This window comes from Pygocentrus nattereri, chromosome 8, assembly GCF_015220715.1.
Source record: "Pygocentrus nattereri isolate fPygNat1 chromosome 8, fPygNat1.pri, whole genome shotgun sequence".
NCBI classification, from domain to species: domain Eukaryota; kingdom Metazoa; phylum Chordata; class Actinopteri; order Characiformes; family Serrasalmidae; genus Pygocentrus; species Pygocentrus nattereri.
In genome coordinates this window covers 37,899,194-37,924,038 of record NC_051218.1, presented here as the reverse complement: position 1 = coordinate 37,924,038, position 24,845 = coordinate 37,899,194, and the positions used below count along the sequence as shown (strand labels likewise).

General features: G+C 40.8%; 1 protein-coding gene across 3 annotated transcripts in view; it reads right to left on the bottom strand.

The window, feature by feature from the left end:
- LOC108424192 (A disintegrin and metalloproteinase with thrombospondin motifs 2-like) overlaps positions 1–24,845 on the bottom strand; it is a 267,657-nt gene that overhangs the window by 42,589 nt on the left and 200,223 nt on the right. For all 3 annotated transcript variants that reach the window (XM_037540729.1, XM_017692032.2, XM_017692033.2), the window contains exon 5: positions 8,111–8,194. In XM_037540729.1, the coding sequence (XP_037396626.1) occupies positions 8,111–8,194 (84 nt within the window). The remainder of the gene's footprint in view (positions 1–8,110; positions 8,195–24,845) is intronic.

Genomic DNA, 24,845 nt, shown 5'->3' with positions numbered 1-24,845 from the left:
CTTATTCAAAGAAACAGGAGCCTGATCTTGTATGAGTGAAAATAAGGGTGGCATTGCAACAATGACCACTGAGTGAACAGACTTTTCTAGACGGACTTCAGGGCATCAGATAGTCCTCAGACTAAATACAAGATCTAATGCATTGCCTGTGTATAGGAAATATGATAATGAGATCATGGCAATTATAAAGGTAAGATTCTGGATCATGTAATCAGATATTTCCAAAAGTTTTCAGTCGTCTGCCTTCATACACATATCAACTTGAGTTCCATTCTTAGTCCGCAGGCCCACCCTTTGCAGCTATAACAGCTTCAACTCTTCTGGGAAGGCTTTCCACAAGGGTTAGGAGTGTGTTTATGGGAATTTTTGACCAATCTTCCAGAGGCGCATTTATGAGGTCAGAGACTGATGTTGGATGAGAAGGCCTGGCTCGCAGCCTCCGCTCTTATTCATCCTAAAGGTGTTCTATCGGGTTGAGGTCAGGACTCTGTGCAGGCAAGCCAAGTTCTTCCACACCAAACTCACTCATCCATGTCTTTATGAACCTTGCTTTGTGAACTGCACAGTCATGTTGGAACAGGAAGGGGCCATGCCCAAACTGTTCCCACAAAGTTGGGAGCATGAAATTGTCCAAAACAAGTGGTGCTTTACACCACTGCATTCCACATTTTGGATTGCGCTTAGTGATGTAAGGCTTGGATGCAGCTGCTCAGCCATGGAAACCCATTCCATGAAGCGCTCTACGCTGTTCTTGAGCTGATCTGAAGGCCACATGAAGTTTGGAGGTCTGTAGCGTTTGACTCTGGAGAAAGTTGGTGACCTCTGCACACTATTTTATACGGCCTACCACTTCGTGGCTGAGTTGCTGTCATTCCCAATTGCTTCCACTTTGTTATAATACCACTGATAGTTGACTGTGGAATATTTAGTAGTGAGGAAATTTCATGACTGGACTTGTTCCACAGGTGGCGTCCTATCACAGTACCGCACTGGAGTTCCTGAGAGCTTCACAAATGTTTTCACAAATGTTTGTAGAAGCAGTTTGCATGCCTAGGAGGTGTTTTATACACCTGAGGCCATGGAAGTGATTGGAACACCTGAATTCAATGATTTGGATGGGTGACTGAATATTTTTGGAAATATAGTGCATCAGCAGTGACTGACAAGTGATGATGATGCTTCAAGAGCTTTAAGAGAACTGACACATAATAAAAGAAAATTTGAAAATTGTTATATATTATGCTTTAAAAAGCATAATATATAACATTAATATGTATAAGCATTTTTTTTTCACCATTATAGCAAAAACAAGGAATTATAATGGAGCATTAAAAAACACACTACGGTACATTTTCCACTGCCTCTGTTGGGGGGTTTTCCCAGAGTGCAATGCACTGTCTTAGAAAAATTCTAAGCATTTTCCATGTTAAGTGTCCCAGTGGTTCAGATGAGTTGTAAAATTATGAAAATATACTACTTCAGGGCTTCCCACAAGCATCCATAGCAGAAAGTTTTTCATTTTTTTTCTTTTTTTTCCTCTATAAAATATAATGTGGTCTGGAACTTCTAAGTAGCACATTCATTATAATAAATAATTCTGATATTTCAACAGCAAAATATAGTCCTAAAGGTTTTTAATGTTGCCCAGACCTAGCCCTAAAATCGCTTCTATTCTTAAAATAGTAATTTAAGTTCTGTATTTTATTGTTGTTACAATGCTGACAATTTAATATAGTGAGACTATAATAAGACTGGTGCAAATGCAGGAATATGGGTGGAATAGTGATGGAGTATCACTGGAATATTGATGGAATACAAGAGGAGTATCACTGGAATCCTGGTCAAGTATCACTGGAAATTTAGAGAAATACAAGCGGAGTACAACTGGAATATTTGTGGAAAACAGTGAGAGTATCATTGGAATACTGGTGCAATACTGTGAGAGTATCATAGGAATATTGGTAGAATACACATGGAGTATCATTGGAATATTGGTGGAATACACAGAATATTGTTGGAATACACATGGAGCATTATAGGAATATTGGTGAAATGCATGTTGGAATATTGGTGGAATACATGTTGAAACTTTGGTGGGATACACATGAAGTATCATCGGAATATTGGTGAAATAACATGTGGAGTATCATTGGTGTATTGGGGGAAAACACATGTTTTCACTGGAATGCTGATGAAGTGGTAAAGTACCATTAGAATACTTGTGGAACACAGGTTGAGTATAACGGGAACATTGATGGAATATTGGTGCAGCATCACTGGAGTATTGGTGGCATGTCAGAATATTATAGCCCTCATATCAAACAAAAAGGCAGGAAGTATCAATGAAGGTTTGCTGGAATATTTATCCAGTATGGCTTTAATGTCAGTGGATGGAATATTGGTGAAGCGTACGTGGAGTATCAATGCGTCATTATTTAGAAAAATCAAAACACTGTTGCTTAGACGTGCCATTCCAGACCACTGCGGCAAGCTGTGCTGTTTGAAAGGTGCTGTCAATGTAGCAGTTAAAGGTCAAGCGAAAAGTGCCGGATATTTTCCACAAAACACACCATATTCTCCTAAACACCAGCAGCACACACAGCCATTCAACAGGAACGGCCATTTAAGGTGCAGCTAGTCGACTGCAAAATTAAGCCCAGAGAATGATGGATTACATGAAAAATGAAGATGTCAGAATATGTAACTGAGAGGAAATGGTCATTTGTTACTACTGAGATACATTTCCTGATTTAAAAATTCAACTAGAGTAAAAAGGAAAGGAGCTGAATGAGCGACCTGCACTCATCTACAGGCCCGAAGAAATAGGTTGAGGAAACCTTGAAACTGCTCTTTTATGCCCTTTAATCTGCAAGTCTACAACATGGACAAACACATGCTGCTTGGCAGTAAAATAATCTTGAAAACTGAACTGAATATGTTTTCTATGTTTATACTATATGAGGTTGGACACCACATCAGCAAGCCTTTAAAGGAATAGTGTGGAGAAGAATCTAATGTACACAATTTTCCACTTATGAGATGTAGTTGGTCAGCCATGTCATGTTTGGTGTGTAAATTTTGCTCATTTACTTTAAGGATGGAGCCATGAGGCTAATGTCACTAAAGAACACCAGAAGTCAATTGACACCCAAATCACTTCCCGAAAACCTCCCTGGACCCACTCAAACAGCATCCATGTCCTCATTAAGGTCTTGCAGACTTGTCGATGTGGTTTAGGGCAGGGTTTCTCAACCAGTGGGCCACGAAGCACCCTGTAGTGGTCCGTGGGTCTGTACTCAGTGTGAGGTAATAGTTCGTAGTGGGCTGGTAACGTCACATTAGATCACAAAAGTGGAAAAAAGGTTAACTAAATAATTGAGACTCAAAAAGATCAAGCGTTATTAAATTGTAATGAATATACAGTGCATCCGGAAAGTATTCACAGCGCTTCACTTTTTCCACATTTTGTTTTGTTACAGCCTTATTCCAAATTGAATTAAATTAATCTTTTTCCTCTAAATTCTACACAAAATACCCCATTGTGACCATGTGAAAAACGTTTTCTCGAGAGTTTTGAAAATTTATTAAAATTAAAAAACAAAGAAATCATATTTACATAAGTATTCACAGCCTTTGCTTAATACTTTGTAGAACCACCTTTGGCAGCAACTACAGCCTCAAGTCTTTTTGAATATGATGCCACAAGCTTGGCACACCTATCTTTAGGCAGTTTTGCCCATTCTTCTTTGCAGTACCTCTGAAGCTCCATCAGGTTGGATGGGAGACGTCTGTGCACAGCCATTTTCAGATCTCTCCAGAGATGTTCAATCGGATTCAAGTCTGGGCTCTGGCTGGGCCACTCCAGGACATTCACAGAGTGGTCCTGAAGCCACTGCTTTGAGATCTTGGCTGTGTGCTTCGGATCGTTGTCCTGCTGAAAAATGAACCGTCGCCCCAGTCTGAGGTCAAGAGCGCTCTGGAGCAGGTTTTTATCCAGGATGTCTCTGTACATTGCGGCATTCATCTTTCCCTCTATCCTGACTAGTCTGCCAGTTCCTGCTGCTGAGAAACATCCCCATAGCATGATGCTGCCACCACCATGCTTGACTGTAGGGATGGTATTGGCCTCGTGATGAGCAGTGCCTGGTTTCCTCCAAACATGACGCCTGGCATTCACACCAAAGAGTTCAATCTTTGTCTCATCAGACCAGAGAATTTTGTTTCTCATGGTCTGAGAGTCCTTCAGGTGCCTTTTTGCAAATTCCAGACGGGCTGCCTTGTGCCTTTTACTAAGGAGTGGCTTTCGCCTGGCCACTCTGCCATACAGGCCTGATTGGTGGATTGCTGCAGAGATGGTTGTCCTTCTGCAAGGTTCTCCTCTCTCCACGGAGGAACGCTGGAGCTCTGACAGAGTGATCATTGGGTTCTTGGTCACCTCCCTGACCAAGGCCCTTCTCCCCCGATCGCTCAATTTAGACGGCCGGCCAGCTCTAGGAAGAGTCCTGGTGGTTCCGAACTTCTTCCATTTACGAATGATGGAGGCCACTGTGCTCATTGGGACCTTCAACGCAGCAGTAATTTTTCTGTATCCTTCCCCAGATTTGTGCCTCGAGACAATTTTGTCTCGGAGGTCTACAGACAATTCCTTTGACTTCATGCTTGGTGTTTGCGCTCTGACATGCAGTCAACTGTGGGACCTTATATAGACAGGTGTGTGCCTTTCCAAATCATGTCCAATCAACCACAGGTGGACTCCATTTAAGCTGTAGAAACATCTCAAGGATGATCAGTGGAAACAGGATGCACCTGAGCTCAATTTTGAGCTTCATGGCAAAGGCTGTGAATACTTATGTAAATATGATTTCTTTGTTTTTTAATTTTAATACATTTTCAAAACTCTCGAGAAAACTTTTTTCACATGGTCACAATGGGGTATTTTGTGTAGAATTTTGAGGAAAAAGATTAATATAATTAAATTTGGAATAAGGCTGTAACAAAACAAAATGTGGAAAAAGTGAAGCGCTGTGAATACTTTCCGGATGCACTGTACGCAAAAATCAATACATTGCAGAAGAAGCCTAAACAAGCAATGTCAGTTTCAGACAATGCCGCCGCAGGTGTGACGCAGACAGTTGCCAAGGCAGAGTTGGTGAAGTCTCTCAGGGTGCATTTGCCTTGTTTGGTGTGAATCCATCAGATTTTTTTATTAGTTTGCTTAGTTTTGACATCTGTGAACACTCCATCTGTACTCAGGTCTGTAACAGACAGCTGAACCTGGTCTGGCAAAAACCCACGGGTCTCTGCCTGCTTCCAAGCAAACCCAGTTCAGTTCGCTGCTGGTGGGAACGCATTCTGTAATGAAACCAGGGAATTCATCAACAGAGCTTTCTTCTAGCAGTGTGTCGGTGCTGTACTGTCAGCATAATCTTCCTGTTTTAACGTTTGACTTTTCACAGACTTTCATTTGCTCTTGCATTGTTTCTGCAGCACAAGCTGCAGTAAAATTAAACAATACTGAGGAGATTTAGTTCATTTTGGCTCGTGGATCAGAACATATTTTTGGAGCTTAGTGGTTAAATTCAAACTGATAAACTTATTCTAAAGAAGCAGATAATAAGCTTAATTATTATTACTGTTGATTGTGACTATGCTAATCCAAAAGCCTGGTGAGTGGAGTAAGGTTTGGCTTTTTCAAATGAAAAACACATCTTGAGACCAAACAGTTAGTCTTGTGGAAAAGCCAGTGAAGGATTTTTGGTGCAATTAAAGGCCCAATCCCATTTCAGCCCTTGTTCTTATCCTTAGCGTTTTGTGTGTTCACGCCTGGGGGTAGGGTGTCCTGATTTTTGTGGAGAAGTGTTGGGGCTACATGGCCCTCCAAACGGAGGTTTTTCAGAGGCACACTCCAAACAGAGTGTTACGCTAAAAAAGAAAACCCGGCAATATGTTTTAAAAAAAATTAAAATGACAAAATAATAATAATAATAATATTACTATTATGGTCCTTTTCTTCATAACAGGCATACATAAATTGCTAGTAACATGCTGATGTCTCAGTAGCTAGTCAGCTAAATTCCCCATTTCACATTAAATAGTCCAGCAGTACTGATGCCTGTAGCAATTTTCACAGGAAAATTTGAGACGTTGACAAATAGCCGACTTCAGCTTTAATAAATAATTATCACATTCCCCCTCTTTGAAAGCATATGATGCACTAAATGTAACTAAACTAAACTAAACTTTACCCTCCTCTTCTGCCACTGGAGACTGGCACGGGGCAAGGTGACACTCAAAAACAAGGAGTAGGGGTAAACATAAGAAACGGGAATGGGTCCAAATCTGCCTTGCACATTTTTATTCCTTTTTTCCCCTTTCTTTAACATCATTGCATGTACGTCTATTTTTCACGCTATGTTTAACAAATTTTCATTTCTGTGACTCGAAATGGACAATTTAATCTTTTTTCAGTCCTTGATTCTCAGGTTTTCAGTGTCATCACTTAGGAAACGAAAGCAAAAAGTATATTTATAAAGTTGACTTAAGTTTTCCTGTGAGCTGCTGTGCTTTCTAGTTATAAACAGATATTATAAACAGACCCCTGGTTTATCCCTGAGCTATTAAAATGAACAAAATGTCACAATGTGGCATGATTTCTGTTGTTTCTGTAAATAAGTAACTATTAAAGTTGAATTCACACTGAAGATATATGTTTACTTTAACATTGGAAATTGTAAATGCAGTCTATGTGGCTGTGTCGCATGCATGCATATGAAAGGCGAGTCTCTGCGGAAGAATCAGATTTGCACAAAAGATTTGGGTGATTATTGACTTCTAGTGTTTTTACCAGCACTAAACTATAGAAGTTAACTTCAGACACCAAAGCTGTCTTGGCTGATCATCTGCGGTAAGTCGAATACTGTTTCATTGTGATGTTTGCCAAAGAACTTGACACCGTTTGAGGCAAGCATGACATTGTTTGGGTACGCAGTTTAATGGCACTAACTGGTACTATATAAATTTCCAGCTATATTAGGTCAAGTGCAAAATTAAAGAAGCAAACTTCAAACACTAAACATGTTTTGGCTAATCAGCTACATTTGAGGGGAAAACTGTCCTTCTTCAAACTGTGAACATGAAACTCAGTCAGCCTTAACTGTTGCTAACGCAGCCGAGCATTTGTTCAGCTAAGTGCTCTGTTGTGGGCGTCAGGGAGTGCCGCTAAGGGCATGCCAAAGGTCAGACATGTCTTTGAGGTCCATCGTGGCAGAGATGGGGTCGGCCAGTGTGTCACTCGATCCCACGGCAGCATCTTGCCTCATCTCCTCTTACTTCGAGCAGGAAGGGAGGGAGATTTTACAGCTCTCTGTTTGTGAATGAGGGAGGGCCATCATTGATTGTTTATCTTGCATCTACTTCCCAGAATACTTTGCTGCATCCCAGCGGGAAAGGGGAGGAGGGGAGGGGGTTGCGGGGGGGGGGCGTTCGGAAGCCAATTGCGTAACATCAGCATTCTGTGTGCTTTGGTGCTGAACTGTGAAGGTGTGCGACTTTGAAAACACTCCCATGAGAATGCCATGCTTTTAGTTCCTGTTTGCTCAGTCCGCCGGAATAACAAGCCCTAGGCCTTGGTGAGCGCCCAGCTGAAGGGGGTGGGAGTAGACGTACGAGCAGGCAGGGTATGTGTGCATGTGTGTGTGTGAGAGAGAGCGAAAAGACAAAGAAATAGAGAAATGGAGAATGCACCTGTGTATAATTGTTAACCAATGCAACACGTCAAACTATCATGAAATCAACCCCACCAATGGTTGATTCAGAGCACATACGCAAACCATGCATCATCTGAAGTGCATCTGACGAAAAGTAAAGCTGGGATTCGTTAGACTGGCATAATGTTGGTATTCTTTCTACTGTGCAAGTAGGCAAACAGGCAAGTAGCCTGCAGCAAGCAGCCTTCATCTCAGCGCTATGTCTCTCCATCACTCTGCAGGGGAAAGCCTGAGCAGCAGTCTCAGATGTACCATTAGCAGCTGCAGAGAATACGAGCAGGAAAAGAACATACTCACACACACACACACACACACACACACACACACACACACAGATGATTTACCTTTTTGGGGTCAACCAAGACAATCCGAACCAGAACCACGTTGATCCGTGCTCCAAGGGAACGGTCATGGTAGATTTCATTCACCTGCAGAGAAATAAAACTTGCTTTAAATCCTGAGGACAGTTATGTAGAGTTATTATAGGACTATAGCATACACATAGGAAAAATGTTCAGTAATGTTTTAGCACATGCAAATGCGGGTTACACTACAGTGCTCATAAGGCTACATGACACCTACATAAACCTATCATGAAAACTGACAAAGACCACAGACCCAGTCCATCACTCAGTTGTCCTCCTACCCCTAGACATTAGAGAAAAGCTAGCAATATTAAGAGACCCTTATTAGTCCCACAATGGGGAAATTTCACCTCCGCATTTAACCCATCCGTGAAGTGAAACACCACATACACGCTAGTGAGCGCACACACACTAGGGGCAGTGAGCACACTTGCCCGGAGCGGTGGGCAGCCCAATCCGCAGCGCCCGGGGAGCAGTTGGGGATTAGGTGCCTTGCTCAAGGACACCTCAGTCATGCTGTCAGCTCTGGGGATCGAACCGGCGACCTTCCAGTCACGCAGCTATATCACCTCATATACCACACCCCATCCACTTCATGTCCCACTTGCTGCCACCTAGGAAGAGATTTCAGAACTTTTGAGTGTTTCTACCCTCTAGCTGTTAAACTGGTCATACCCATAGTACCCGCTAGATCACAAATACAAACACTACTCCAATTATTTTGTAGCATCCCTGTATTGAGGTTCCCCATTAAAAAGGGCCCTTTTATTAATCCCACAGCAGCAAAATTCAACCTCATTCAAGCCATCTGTGCAGTGAAACACCTATATACACACTAGGGAATGCACACACATGGCCATAGTGGTGAGTAGCCCTATCACAGTGCCCAGGGAGCAGTTGGGGGATTGGGTATCTTGCTCAAGGGCACTTCAGTCATGTCCTGTCAGTTCAGGGGATCAAACCAGCAACCGTCCAGTCACAAGCCTGGTTCAAACTGTCCAACACACTTAAATGTTGTTTCTGTTGTTTGCTACTTTAGGCTACATCTATGTTACCTTTGTTATTGTGTGGCAGGCAGTTAGATTGAGTATCTGCTGTGAAACAGAGATGTACGGCTGGTGATGATCTCCCTGGCACTCGTGCCTTTCTGCTGGTGTTTCAATAAAAAAGCATAATTCTGAACTCTCTCCGTTACTGCTGACTGACTTCTATTCTTCTTATACACTTGAACAAACATTGTTTACTGGCTGTTTATGTATAATTTTAATCACGTATGTATAATCTACACTCTGGACCTACCTCTGAGAATGCCGCTTATATGTTCAACAGTACACTTCTATGTCTCTCTCCACGTCTTCTGTATTTATTGTTTATTGATTGGTTTTTGTACTGTGTTATCCCACTAGTACATATGCGCTCATGTCCTTGTATTAATTTGTATGCACCAGAAAAGTACCCCAAAAAATGTACCATTATACTATACCCTCGTATATTGCTGTTGTCGAAACAAAGCCTCATGTGTCAAGTTTTTAACATTTTATTTTTGTTTTTGACAACATCTGAAAATGCCTGTTGGCCTTTACATTTTGTGTCAATTTCATGATAAATGGACCAAAAGAAATGGCCTAAAATTACTTGGAAAAACATCCGGTTCCATTGACTTACATTAAAAGTAATGTGTGTTTTTTCCTTCTCCTGTAAAGTTGCCCTTTTGGAGAGGCTTTTCTGACAACAGCAATATGTATAATGACAATAGATTTGATTTGATTTAATTGGATTCAGATGAAATCTATTGTCACCTCACAGCAAGAAGAGCCTGGGTTTGATTCCCCGGCTGGGCGACCAGGTCCTTTCTGTATGGTGTTTACATGTTCTCCTAATTTTCGCCCACAGTCCAAACACATGCAGTCAGATGAATTGGAGAAGCTAAATTGCCCCTGAATGTGAGTCTGTGTGTGTGGTTGTGTGTGTGTGTGTGTGTGTGTGTGTGTGTGTCTGTGTGTCCATGGTGTTTCCTGCCCTCCGCCCATTGATAGCTGGGATAGGCTCCAGCACATCCCACGACCCAGGAGGATAAGCAACTTATCCTGTGTGTGTGAACTGAATAGGCTTGCAGAAACTTATATAAAACACTTATTCCAATAAGTGCCATTAGTCATATTAGCCACATTCGCAAACTTTGTTTACTTTGATGTCAATGTGACATAACACTGATCATTTCTGACATTTGGTTGTCATTGCATTTTCTGTTTTTAAACTACACGCTTAGCTCAGTGCAAATCACAGTGACATACTGGTAGTATGACATAGCTATCTATGTTAGGCTTGCAGATAAAGCAGATACTCCCTTGGATAAAGTGCCATTTACAAGAAATAAGCTATGCCACATCACCAGCATTAGGTCACTTCAATACACTAAGGTTCAACATGAGCTCATGTCTACTGATGTCAGCAGACCTTCATGCTAAGAAGTCTTAATCACACTGGTCACAACATGTGGCGACAGCTACTCATTTATAATGGCAGCTTGTGTTATGATGTATAAACTACAGTAGCAATTACTCTCCAGTAACTGAGCAGTGAGAGACCTACAAGATTTAACGTTGTGGAGGAATATTATACATCTATATACAGATGAACATCATTTCCACCCAACAGTTTAGTTTGCCTACATAATCTGGTTTAAACTGACTTAACCAGTAATTTAGTTGGCTAACTTACAACTGAATCACTAGGCAGGTTTTATCTTGCCAATATTTTCTCACTATCATTTTGGACTAGCAGTCAACAGTAGCAAATCCAGTGTATACATGGACATGATGCTATATTTAAGTAACAGGTGCTTGAAACTAAAGCACTTCTCACCCAAACAAATTTGTATTGCTATATTCATGCTGATGTGTAGCCTGTAATATTAAAACAAGACTTTCTCACATCAGCAAACAGTTGTTGTCATACTGCAACTGCAGCAGCTATATACTCCATACTTTGTTAGTCCCCTTTTACTCTGTACTACAATGGTCAGGACCCTCACAGGACCACCACAGAACAGGTATTATGGGGTAGTGAGTTATTGTCAGCACTGTGTGTTGTGCTGGTGTGAGTGGATCAGTCACAGGAGTGCTGCTGGAGTTTTTAAACACCTCAATGTCACCGCTGGACTGAGAATAGTCTGAAATTAACAGACACATTTCAGCATTATATCACACATGTACATATATCACACTGATACATTATATCAGACATGGACAAGCCCACATATCACAAATATAAAAGTTGCTCCTGGCCCAAGGATTATAAAAAAAAGGCCCAAGTTCATTTCCCATGATCCTCCCGTTTGACTTCTCACCCTTAAACCTAAGCCCTCTTTACTTATTCAGTTGGCTGAAGGATGACCCTGATGCACTGTGGGAAACGCGGTTCGCAGACACAGCGAGATGGAGGCAGACAAATTGGTATAGAAGTTCAGACACTGTGTCCTCTGCCTCTCTGGAAGCCTGCTAATGAGACGCTGGGATATACACACAAGCAACAATAATGAGATTTCTGATGGACAGACTGCAGAGAGAGAGAGAGAGAGCGAAAAAGAGAGACAGAGAGAGAGAGAGAAAAAGAGAGAGATGGAATGGCAGCATATCCTTGTGGACGAGACCAATCGCCGCATCACCTCCCCTCCCTTTCCGATATGTAAGATATGCTCGGGTTGCCTAGCAACCTGCAAACTTCAGAGTTGGGTGGGGCGACGTGTTGTTCCAGCGCTGGCTGCGTGAGCGTCTGTCAGAATGTCTAAAGCTTCCTCTGTTCAGACTACCTGTCTGTGTTTTTCCGTCCGCCTGTTTACTCATTTCGCTTTGTGTTGTCTAGGTTACTGTGTCTTCCTCTGCCGCTCCGCCACTGACAACTGAAGCTCCGCTGGCCATTAGCGCTCCTGGACACAAACAATATAATGATCAGTCCTCCCGGCACCGCGTTCGCATCTGTTACATTGGCACCTCCCGGGCCTGAGGCCGCACAAATGTGAATACTTGTCTCAGTTGTTTTTTTTTCTTACTTTCTTTAAAAAAGGTGCAAGACATTTCAATCTCTTTAGTGAGAAGGTGCAAATGTAAACATGGCTCAGAGTTAGACCTGACAACTCTCCTAACCCGACACAAAACGATCATGTACTCCACTCCGGAACACTTCGTAATCACTTGAGTCAAAGATGATTTTTAGAACACACTCCTGAAAAAACTTAAGTAGAACTCCAGTTTGTGCTGTTTTTTCCATGTATTTACTGAATAATAAGCCTGTAATAGAGGGTTAAAGGAATACTTCATTGCTTGTCAACCTCATATTTATCTGCCATTGGTAGAATATGATAATCATTAGCACAGATAAATAAGTTTGACACAGTTTACTGTACGTAGTAAAAGAACAGAAAACTCTTTGACTCCGAATGCAGGTACATAGACGTTAATAGGCAATTGCTGAAACAACTTCCCACTGGATTCTGTTATAAGTATGTTTTCTTGTTGACTGCCCCAAAATGGCAGTGCCATTGAAGTGCCTGGCTGGACCCAACGTGGCATCTAGGTACAGTATCTCATAATAATGAGTACCACTCACATTTCTGCAAATATTTTATATCTTTTCATGGGACAACACTATATAAATGAAACTTGGATATAACTTAAAGTAGTCAGCGTACAGTTTGTATAGAAGTATAGATTTACTGTCCTCTGAAAAGAACTCAACACAGCCATTAATGTTTAAATAGCTGGCATCACAAGTGAGTGTACATCATGGAGCTGGTGGATGTTAAGATACCTTGTGCTCCTGATCCCCTCACTTCAGAAACTGTGCCACATGGCAGTTTTCCAACACAATAATGACCCCAAACACACCTCCAAGATGACAGCTGCCTTGCTGAAGGTAAAGGTGATGGATTGGCCAAGTTTGTCTCCAGACCTAAACCCAACTGAGCACCTGTGGGGCATCCTGAAGGTGAAGGAGGAGGAGCGCAAGGTGTCTAACATCCACCAGCTCCGTGATGTCATCATGGAGGAGTGGAAGAGGATTCCAGTAGCAACCTGTGCAGCTCTGGTGAATTCCATGTCCAAGAGCGTTAAGGCAGTGCTAGATAATAATGGTGGTCACACAAAATATTGACACTCTGAGCACAATTTGGACATGTTCACTGTGAGGTGGACTCACTTGTATTGCCAGCTATTTAGACATTAATGTCTGTGTTGAGTTCTTTTCAGAGGACAGTAAATCTGTACTGCTATACAAGCTGTACACTAACTACTTTAACTTATATCCAAGTTTCATTTCTATAGTGTTGTCCTTATATTTGCAGAAATGTGAGGGGTGTACTCATTTTGTGAGATACTGTATGGATATCTCTGGCCTCCACATGCTACAGATGGATCAGGTGGAGGCTGAACATTTTGAAGGACTGAAAGGCTGGAGTTAAACTTTAAGACAGTGAACAGTGCAGAGTGAAAATACAGTGTTGGCAAATGATTTTTTACACTGCGAAAATCCAACAAGAAAATGTTGGCCAGCTCAAATGATGTTGCTATCAGCTGTTAGGCACAGATTTTTGTCATGACGAAAGCTTCTGAGTAACTGCTTAGAAATAGAGATACTAGTTAGGGCTATTGATCCACAAGCAACAGCCAAATCCAAGCACTTGCAGGCAGAGAGTTAAAGATCCAATCAGACAAACATGGAACACACACAGTACAGTACTGAGGGTTTTTTTTTAAGTCCCTCTCTGTTGCAGGACTAGCCACTGGCCTGATTACTGTGGCTTTAAGGCTCCACAGCAACAACCCGAGCAGATGTTCAGAGCTCAAATCCCTTCAGTGCTTCAGCATTCACTTCACCTCAGAGGGCTGAAGATTCTCAGGCGTCTCTCTGCCGCTGAATCTCTGATCAGGGCCGCTGGTTATGCCAGCCAAAGTGGCACCATTACAAATACAAGCTGCTCTTCTAGCAATGCCAAGCAGCAGGGCTGTCCACTGGCCCCAGAATAAAGGTCAGAAAAAGACAAAAACAACAAAGATAATAGTAATTAGTGATGTCAAGTGAACTGACAAGTGAATGAATCTTAAATCTAGTAAATATACAGTGGCTCCAGAAAGTATTTAGACATTTGTTCCATATTTAAATCAGTTTTAACTGTTGATGCACACAAGTACGCGAGTAGTTATTTAACCATTCCAGGTGGCAGTATTTGAACACTGAAATCAAGTTTGGGTGTTCATGTTTCATGAAAGGAAGACAGACACATAATAGTGATAAGCTAATAATAAGTTAATAATGTCACATAATAGTGGCATTATTAGCTTATTTTGATTGAATCTTGTAAACTCTAGATAATTAAAATTCAATAAGGTCCAGTTAGAGAAAATATCCTCAAGCAAAGGTCTGGAACATTATAATGTCTAACTAGCTTCATGACTCAGTGTCCTATACTATTTACCGAAGTAGCCTAGCAGTTATATTAACATCTTATACAGTCAACAACTGAATGACAAATCTAATAAAGTCAAATTCAGTGATATTTAAACAACATTTACTGTCAGTTTTCTCTTTTTAGAGCACGTCATGTGAAATAATCTGGATCACTTTTGTCTCCGACTGCTGTATCTCGCCTCATCCCTCCCCTGTGTGTGCGCCGCTCACTCGAGTCTCGGTGCTCATCATAATGCACAGATCTGATTGGCTGAGTAGCATCACGTGTGATATTTGGTCTGTGAGTCTCCCCGGCCGCTAAAGCTACCATAAAGACTAGAAAAGCTAAGCCGATTAAAACAGGACCACCTAGTCAAAATTAAACAATTCTTAAATTAAACAGATCCAGGTCTGCACAGCACAGCTTCTGGGTCCGGACTCGGACCGTGGTCCACCTATTAGTGACCGGTGCTCTACATGGTACATGACTAGTAAACACAGCATTGAACAGCTGTACACACACAAAGTCACAAAACTTTTCATTAAAACTCAAAACATTTGCAATTATAATTATAATTGAAGAAAATGTTTCAGTAGTGACTATAATTAATGTTACACACTGATTGTTAGACTTTGGAACACATTTTCTAAACAGTGGGGGGATAAAATAAGCTCTGCCTATGGACTAAAACTCTTTTTCGGTAGTGTTATACACAGATCAGGCATAATATTATGACCACCTCCTTGTTTCTACACTCATTGTTTATTTTATCAGCTCCACCTACTATATAGGTGCACTTTGTAGTTCTACAGTTACTGTAGTCCATCTGTTTCTCTGATACTTTGTTAGCCCCCTTTTACCCTGTTCTTCAGTGGTCAGGACCCCCGCACAGAGCAGATACTATTTGGGTGGTGGATAATTCTCAGCACTGCAATAACACTGACGTGGTCACCTGAGTATCACTGCTGGACTGAGAACAGTCCAGCAACCAAAAATATCCAACCAACAGCGTCCTGTTGGCAACATTCTGTGACCACTGATGAGGGATTAGAGAATGACCAACACATAAGTTTTGACGTTGCATATATTTAGTAATATCTTGGGTTTAAATAGATCATAATCTTTGTAAGTATAAACATCTCAGATCGCTTTTTCACTGTGACGCTGCAGTTGGAACTCATTTTGTAGAACAGTCCATATTATAGTATAGAACTGTGTTTGTGGGGTTAGGGGAACTTTCCAGGGCGGCAAATCAAACATCCACACATCATCCATCCAGATGTCTTCAGCAGAAGCCTGATCAATTGCTTTTGAGGCAGATCATGAAGGTAAAAAAAGCAGGCTGCAAAAAATGTCATCAATCATTTCAAAATGCTGAAAAAGCCATGAACAGTCCTACTGAACGTCATCAAAATGGTAGCATATTATACCTTTGTTCTTGCTAATTTTAAGTGGGCTATAAAAATGAGCTAAGCTGAACATTTTACACTGTATTTGCTTTGTTTTACATTTTATTTGGCTTAAAAGCTTTATATGAAGACACCCACATTGCTGATAACCCCTCCTGTTATTAGTTACTGCCCCACTCTAAACTCTGAAATACAGTACATAAGACACAGCATTTAAAGCTAGTCTGTATCAGGCAGTCCCTTAAAATTCCCCAGTGCTTCTTAACCCCTTAGAATGTTCGACTTATTACCAGTGGTAGACTGTAACTAAGTAATTCGTTACTGTACTTAAGCAGTTTTTTGTGTAATTGTACTTTACTGTTTACTGTAAGTTTTTCCATTTTGGGTGTCTTTTGACTTTCACTCCATTTCATTTCAAAGTCAAATATCTTACTTTTTACTCTACATTATGCAAAATCTGACATTCCTTTTGGTTTCTGTGTGTATAAAAACGTAACATGACAAAACGAAAGAAGCGCAAAGCAAGAACACCAATCAGGGCACAGCGAGCACTTTGTTTTGAGCTTGTTTTGACCTGTTGGACATACCGACCCAGTACAAGCACACGGTTCAAAGACACTTCAGCAGCAGAAAATGTTGATAAGGAAACTCATTTGTGATCCTGTGTTTAAAGCAAGTTTTTATTAAAATGAAACTTGTAACGAAGTGTAAATGAATCTTAAACTGAAACTTTGCTTGTGTGTAAAAAGTGATTTCAGAGCCACTCGGTTCTCCCTGATGGAAACTGTTTACCTTCAGTGTTTTGACGTTCTATTAAAAGACTGGTTTACCAAGAGAGACGCTGGAGGACTTTCACCTGAAATGAGTTCATGAAGCCAGTCTTGTTACAAAAATGATAACAGGACATCAGAGCCAGAATTACTCTTTTAGTACTTTTACTTTATACTTAAGTACATTTGAAGGCAAATACTTTAGTACTTTTACTCAAGTGGAGGTCTAAAGGGAGGAACTTCTACTTTTACTGGAGTAATATTTTACATTGGGTATCTCTACTTTAACTCAAGTACATGATGTGTGCACTTTGTCCACCACTACTTATAACATACTAAGGCTTATTATTCAGCAACTACTGAGACTTCAGCGCAAACTACCTGAGCTATTCTTAGGTTATAGAAGTGTGTAATAAAGATTTGGGTCTGCTAGTGGGCCCTGGCCATTTAAGGGGTTATATCACGGTGTTTAATATGAAACTTAAGTGATCTTGTGCTCATGTGGCTCTGCGAGGGCACAATTACTGACCCCTCACACCAGCTTTAAAAATGTTAATGATGAGTAAATGAGAGTGGGTTTTCCCCCGGCCTCACTTTATACAACACCCCACAGCACGAGGCACCCCAGGAGGGAGCACAAGCAGAGCCATCCCGACCCTGCCTTCGTTCCACAACGCACTTCAAAGTAAAGCCCTCTCATTCCACCAGCACAGCTAAACCACCCTGCTTGTTCAAACGGCTCTGGCTTTAAAGCGATAGTTAGCTATTAGCCAAAAACTCATGCTTTGCACTTACACTAAATATAGTTGATCTGAAGTTTGCTTCTTTAATTTTGTGCTGGCTAAGACAGCTAACAAGTAATGGAAGATAGTTAGAATTGTTCAAAGTGCAAGTCTAAATCATAGAAGTAATTCCAAACAGACCTTCTTAAGTATTTTCTGATATTGTATGTCATTCTGTTATCTGTAACAACAGATAACGTAAGTAGTATAGCTATAAACAGTAACTTGCAATATATATGTTTATATACATACACACCAATATGACCATTCATTGTCCATTTTATCAGCTCCACTTACTATGTAGGTTCACTTTGTAGTTCTATAGTTACAGACTATAGTCCATCTGTTTCTCTGATACTTAATTAGCCCCCTTTTACCCTGTTTTTCAGTAATCAGGGAACCCCCTGGGCCCTCACAGAACAGGTACTATTTGGGTGGTGGATCTTTCTCAGCACTGATGTGGTGGTGGTGTGTTAGAGTGTGTTGTGCTGGTAGGAGTGGATCTGACACAGCAGTGCCACATAAGCAAGTCTACTTTAAACGACTTAATAACTCTACATTATAGCATGTGTGGGATGATTTAGGCAGTTTATGACACCAAAACTGTGCCCATCAGATAAACAGTACTTTCATCTTTATGAGAGAGGAGAAAATCAAGCTGCTTCAGATCAGAAAACATCCACAGGTGTTTCTGTCCATCCTTCCACTGTGAGAAGACAACTCAGCCCTATGGGTCTGAAAGGATGTGTAGCGGTCAGGAAGCCTTACTGAGAAAGGGAAACGACAAAACAAAAATCATCTGCAAATCTAACAAGCTGCTGGTGTTCTCAGGGCAATGGGCTGACCACCCCAGAGTCCAAACCTCAACACTGTTGAATTTGAGAACTTGCGCCATGAAAAACAAAAAATGCAACCAACATCTAAGACTGAATTTTGAGGACGTGAAAAAAATATCCCTGATAAGTGTCCTGAAAAGAATGGAAGCTGTAATTAAGTGCAAAAAGAGTGCACACAGAACACTGAAACACTGATCTTTAGTTGTTGAGGCTTCTTTGTAATTTTCTGTTAGATATGTTTTCTGCTGAATTCTTGGCACTGAAAAATAAACTCACACTGATTGAAGGGTGAGCGCTGACGTTTGTTCATGTTTATAGATAACGATATGTTAACCAGCATTAGCAGCTACATAAGCAAGTGTATTTGAGATTACTTAACAATTGAACTTCTTACTTAACTCAGTGTGTCATGATAATGTAGGCATGCAGTGTGTGTTGTGCTAAAAAGTGATCTATTAATTTTCATTACTTATATTAGCATTAATAGCCTTGTAGCTTATAGCAAAACTACATTAGGGATAATGGGTTGTGTATATTGCTCTGCAATGGACTGGTAACCTCTCCAGGGTATATCCTGCCTTCTTCTCACTGACTGCTGGGATAGGCTCCAGGTGGCTTAGAAGAGGTGTTGGAGGTGGGGGGGGGGGGGGGGGGGGGGTGTTGTGTAAATGTAATTAAGTAACTAAATTACTACTTTAAATGTATCACAAACTCATTTCTAACATGTAATCTTAAAACTACATACAACGTTTTGCTGGTACTTTATATAAATGCTGTTCAATCACAGGGAAAGGATGTGGTTGTAAGATCACTTTCTCTACTGCTTTATACACAGGGATCTAGCCCCAACCCATCTCTCTCTCTCCCCTCTCCCCTCTCCTTTCTTTCTTTTTCTCTTTCTCTCTGTGTTAATGACTGTGAAAGTGCGGTTCTCATTAGTGCTGCCCTGGTTGCTGGCCTTGTTCAGGAGCTCTGAGTTTCATCAGCTGCTCCACAGCCTACAGGTAACTAATGGAGACCTAGAGGTCGGCAAGTCAGAAAATCATTAATATCCAATTAATAATGCAGTAGGGGTTGGTTGGGAAGAGGGAGTGAGGATGTGGTGATGGTGGGAGGGGGCAGGGGGGCAGGGAAATGTGGTTGGAAGAAAGAGGATGCTAAAATAGGAAGAAACCAAAGAAGAGATGGAGACAGGGTTAGATAATAGTGGGAGAAAGAGAGAGAGCATGCAAGGAAGGAGAAGGAATAAACAAACAGAAAAGACAAAATACTTCCAAAAGAGCTCCCGATCATAAGAAGTGTCACGTCAGATTTATCAAACCACACATTTGGCCTCCCCTTGTTGTTCTTAATCTCAAACAAAAAAAAAAATGCATTCCCACCAACCAGGCAATGGTGCGCAGCCCAGGGAAGTGCTGGTGAAACGTACAGTGCGTAATCGTTTCACATTTTCACAAGACAGCAACAAAAAATATATAAGGAATAAAAGTATACATCACCAACTGGCCTTGTGTGAATCGCAAAGACGTGACCAAGGAAAGCAGATGAACATCCAAGCAACTGCAGGCCTCACTTGCCTTAGATAAGGTCAGTGTTCATGACTTTACCATTAGAAATCGAATGGGTTAAATGGTATCCATTGGCGAAAACTACTTCTAACCAAGAGAAGCATAACGTCTCACCTCACATTTGGCCCAGAGCACCTTGATGGCCAAAATTTTGTGGATTGATGAGTTCAAAGTGGAAAGGACACAGTTACATCTGGCATAAAGCTCACCGAGCATGCCACATCTCAGCAGTGAAACATGGTGGTGAGCATGCTTTACTGCTTCAGGGCCTGGACGACTTGCCATAACCATGAATTCAGCTGTGTCTGGTCATCAGTCTGTGATCTGAAGCTGAAGCACAGTTGAGTCATGCAGTAGGACAATGATCTAAAGCATAAGCGCAAGTCCACCTCTGAATGATTCAAAAGAAACTACATTATGGTTTTAGAGTGGCCTAGTCAAAGTCCTGACTTGAACCCCATTGAAATGTTGTTTCAGGACCTAAACAGGCAGTTCATACTGGAAATCCATGTCCATCTCCACGTCCTTCTTTGCAATTCTGCAAAAAAGACTGGGCCAATCTTCCTCCACGGCAATGAGAAGGACTGATGTCCGGTTATGTTATTGTGTTTGGTTACAGATGTTGCTGATTTTGCCTTTTCATATGGATTACAAAACTTTTTCCATTCAGTTTGTGTTTCCACCTGTCCTCTTTGTCTTATAATACATATTGTATGAGCAATGGAAAGCATTTAATGTGATGAATATACAAAAATAGAGAAAGCCAGGTGAGGATAAATACTTTTAACACTGTGTCTTCAGAGCCTCATTTAGAAACACAGAACAAAAAAGCAGGTCATAAAATGATCAAGATGACACACAGTGCCAGTCAAAAGTACCTAAAATGCCTCGTAAGTATGAAATTCTATTTCCCACGGATGTCTACTTATTTTTGTTGATTTATATAGCTAAACCAGTCATAACTTATTTTTACATGACCACTACACAACTTTTCTTTGTCCTGTCTGTTTTTGCTACCGTGCCTTTACAAGAAACAGACCAGCCTGAAACATTCCTTATAACTTGAATGAATATATGGGCCTAACCTGAATAGGTGGACATATGTAAATGAGATGCTTTTTTTGTGACATCACAAAAATAGTTAAAAACAGGCTATTTTTGGGGATTAAGTTTCCATTTGTGGACTGTATGGAGTGAATTATATATCTTACAACTTTAGTAATATTTGCATACAACATCAAAATCTTTAATTAAAAAAAAATTAAACAGGCCTTTTAAACCAATCTAAACTATCTTCTATTTTAAATTAACTCCATAACCTTTTCCGTTATGTAACTTTGCACACTCTTGGTTTTCTTTCAAGCAGCTTCCTGAGGGGCCACCTCAGATTCCAACGGGAATCAAAAAGTAGAGCGAGATTATACTTCAGTGAAAGTATGCATACTGTGTCAAAATCTCCAATGACAATGGAAGTAAAGATCCAAAAAATGGGTAGCAAACTGAGTTCTTCAGTAAACAGAAAAGGACTGACATTTAAACATATTCAAGTACATTAAAGTAAATGTGTTAACAGACCAAATTAAAAGTTTTCTTTGTTTGGTGGGTGGTGAGGTGCCTAATCAGCAGTAAAGTCTTTGTACAAAGACAAATTGACAGAGTTGCATTTCATTTTGTACTGATGCGAATTTGGTTGTCCTTAATAAAAATAATCAGTTATAATTTGTAGGCGGAACTGATTGATAGGAGATAAATCGTCTGGCCTGTAATGTGCTCTCTGAAGGTCTAAATGAGAGGGAGGCAGGTGGAAAGGTGAAGATGCAAGGAGTAGAGTTCGTAAAGGTGGATGACTTCAAATATCTTCAGTCAACCATCCAGAGCAATGGACAGTGTAGAAAAGAGGTGAAGAAGAGGGTGCAGGCAAGATGGAGTGGGTGGAGACGGGTATCAGGGCTGATGTGTGACAGAAGAATAGCAGCAAGAGTGAAAGGGAAGGTTTAGAAGACAGTAGTGTGTCCTGCTATGATGTATGGTTTGGAAACTGTGGCTCTGTCTAAAAGACAGGAGGCTGAGCTGGAGGTGGCGGAGATGAAGATGCTGAGATTTTCATTGGGAGTGACAAGGATGGACAAGATTAGAAATGAGCAGATCAGAAGGACAGTGAAGGTGGAGCAGATTGGAGATAAAGCCAGAGAGGCCAGGTTGAGATGGTTTGGACATGTGTTGAGGAGGAATAGTGGATATATTTGGCAAAGAATGTTGGAGATGGAGCTGCCGGGTAGAAGGAGAAGAGGGAGACCTCAGAGAAGGTTTATGGATGTAGTGAAGGTGGACATGGAGATGGTTGGTGTAAAAGTAGAGGAGGCAGTAGATAGGGGAAGATGGAGGCAGATGATCCGCTGTGGCGACCCCTAAAGGGAGCAGCCGAAAGAAGAAGAAGAAGAAGTAGTGCATCAAATCAACAATCGTCACATTTGCAAAATAAGCACCAAATGAGGTGCTTGCAAATCTGTGGGTCTTCACATTCAAAGCCTTCATCATATGAAACGTGGTCTTGATTATACAGCCAGAGTCAGAGATTGGTTTAGAGATCTCTGAGTCAGGTGGAAATAAACTCCTTTATTCTAGACTCTGTTACTCTGGGACAGTCCTCCTTTTACTTTGGGGACACCATTTCAGGCAAACCTAGGACGACAGTTAACAGGTTAAAGGGAAATTCCAGAGATCTTTCAAGATGTCTGTAAGACTCACTTGCTGAGATGTAATCAGTGTCATTCAGAATCGTTGCTGTGATTTGCATTCTAGAGAATTTTACAGACTCAGATTTCCTTAGAGTGGTGGTGATAGGAACCAGGGGTGACAATGTCTACAACACAAATATAGACCTTTTATTTATTATCCAAAACTACCAGTAGACATACATGAGTCTTCTCAGTTTCTGTATCACTGCTGTTGAACAAAAACCTTGTATGTCCAAAATGGTAACTTTACAGGAGAAGGAAAAAACCTACTTTACTTTTAATGTAAGTCAATGGAACCAGACTTTTTTCCAAGTCATTCTAGGTCATTTCCTTTAGTTCATTCAGCATGAAATTTACACACAATGTAAAGGGTAATATATAATTTAAAAGGATGGCATAAACTGAAAACGTCAAAAATGGATATACATTTTCTTCCGACAATAGTCACCAAAGAACAAAACATTTTGTTCTTTGGGGACTATTTTGCTTTACAACAGCCAGCAAGTATCTCTTCATCATGAGTATATTCATATGTATATCGTCGCTGTCCAATGAATAACATGTATCAATATTTTTTGTGACTATTACTTTTCTGCATCAACTGAGCTCAGCAGCTTTCTTTTACATTGTGTGAAAATTTAATGACTGGAGCAATAGAAATGGTCCAAAATTGCTTAGAATAAAAACATTTTCCATTAACTTACATTGAAAGAAAAGGATTTTGCCCTCTCCTGTAAAGTTACTATTTTTGAGATACTTGTTTTTCGTTGGACAGTGGCAATATATAGATATAAATATATTGCACATATATACATATGTATAAGAACAAAACCTTGTATCTCCCAAATGCTAACTTCACAGGAGAAGATAAAAATCTACTTTACTTTTAATGTACGTCAGTGGAACCAGACTTTTTTGCAGTTATATTTTCCAGTTCCAGACTTTCTCTAACACAGCTTTTTACAGCAAATCACTCTGAATGACTTTGATCCTACTTTGATCATGCAGAGAGTTAAAAAATTCTGTGGAAATCATCTTCAAGTATCTCCTACCCCTGCTTTTCCCAAGGCTTGAAGAAGTTCCGCATGTTGAACACAGGGCTGTTTTGTTTGTTTTGCAAATATATATTCAGATTGTAAAATTTAATTAGGAATATGTCTGTCCAAAGTTACTGGTAGTAACTCTTGACCTCTTGCGCTCTGTCCGTCTTTCCAGAGTAGCGTGCCGCTCATTGCCACGGTGATGTGTGCTGGTGGGCAGTGTTTGCTCTGCCTCATTACTGAATCTCTGCCATTTTCACCTGACATTTTGGACTATTATTACCTGTCTGACATTTCAGGGCCAGAACAACGTGTCTACAAAGAGCTGATTACATAATGACCCTCCGCTCTAGCCTTGTTTACTCCAGCACAATGACTAATATAGAAGGAAGCAATTAATACTGCCGACTCGCGCTTCTCACAATTAGTGCTGAGCACAAAGGTTTGTGATCCGTTACTGAGTCGGCTAAAGCTGCTGGCTCTAATATGAATATGACTTATGAATGTGTGTTATATGAATGAGCTATGATTCCTCGTATGGGGGCATGTGTCCCTCAGTAGGGGAAGAAGACGCCCTGCAGTGCTGTATGTGAGTGACTCTTTCACATTAGCCATACAATGCAATTAAAGTAGCCGCATTGGACACAATGTTTTGGAGGTCCCTCAGGTTTTGCACAATGCATATTGAATTTTAATAATTGTGATGAAATGTGTATAATTTATATTATTATATATGAACTTCATCTTTGTAGGTGAGCAAGCATGCCAAATATCACAGACTTCAGGAGATATCACTGAAGAATAGATACAAGACAATATAGCTGCACAAAGATATTAATTACATTGAATTATATAGCCTGTATTTGCCAGATTATGGGAGAATCACTCAAAAGAGGCTCCGAATATTCTGTTAGAATGAAGCAATCTGAACCAAAAAAAAGGCTACATACCTTGAAGTATGTGTAATTGATTTCATTATGTTGCTGGAATGATCTCCTTTTTCTGACAGATACATGAAGGGGTACGGGGGTATGCACCCGGAAGCTGCAAACGGAGGTTAAATGCCACAACAGCTGTCCAGCACCTACCTCATCGCTCCCACACAGGGGCGTCCCCACTTGTTTGA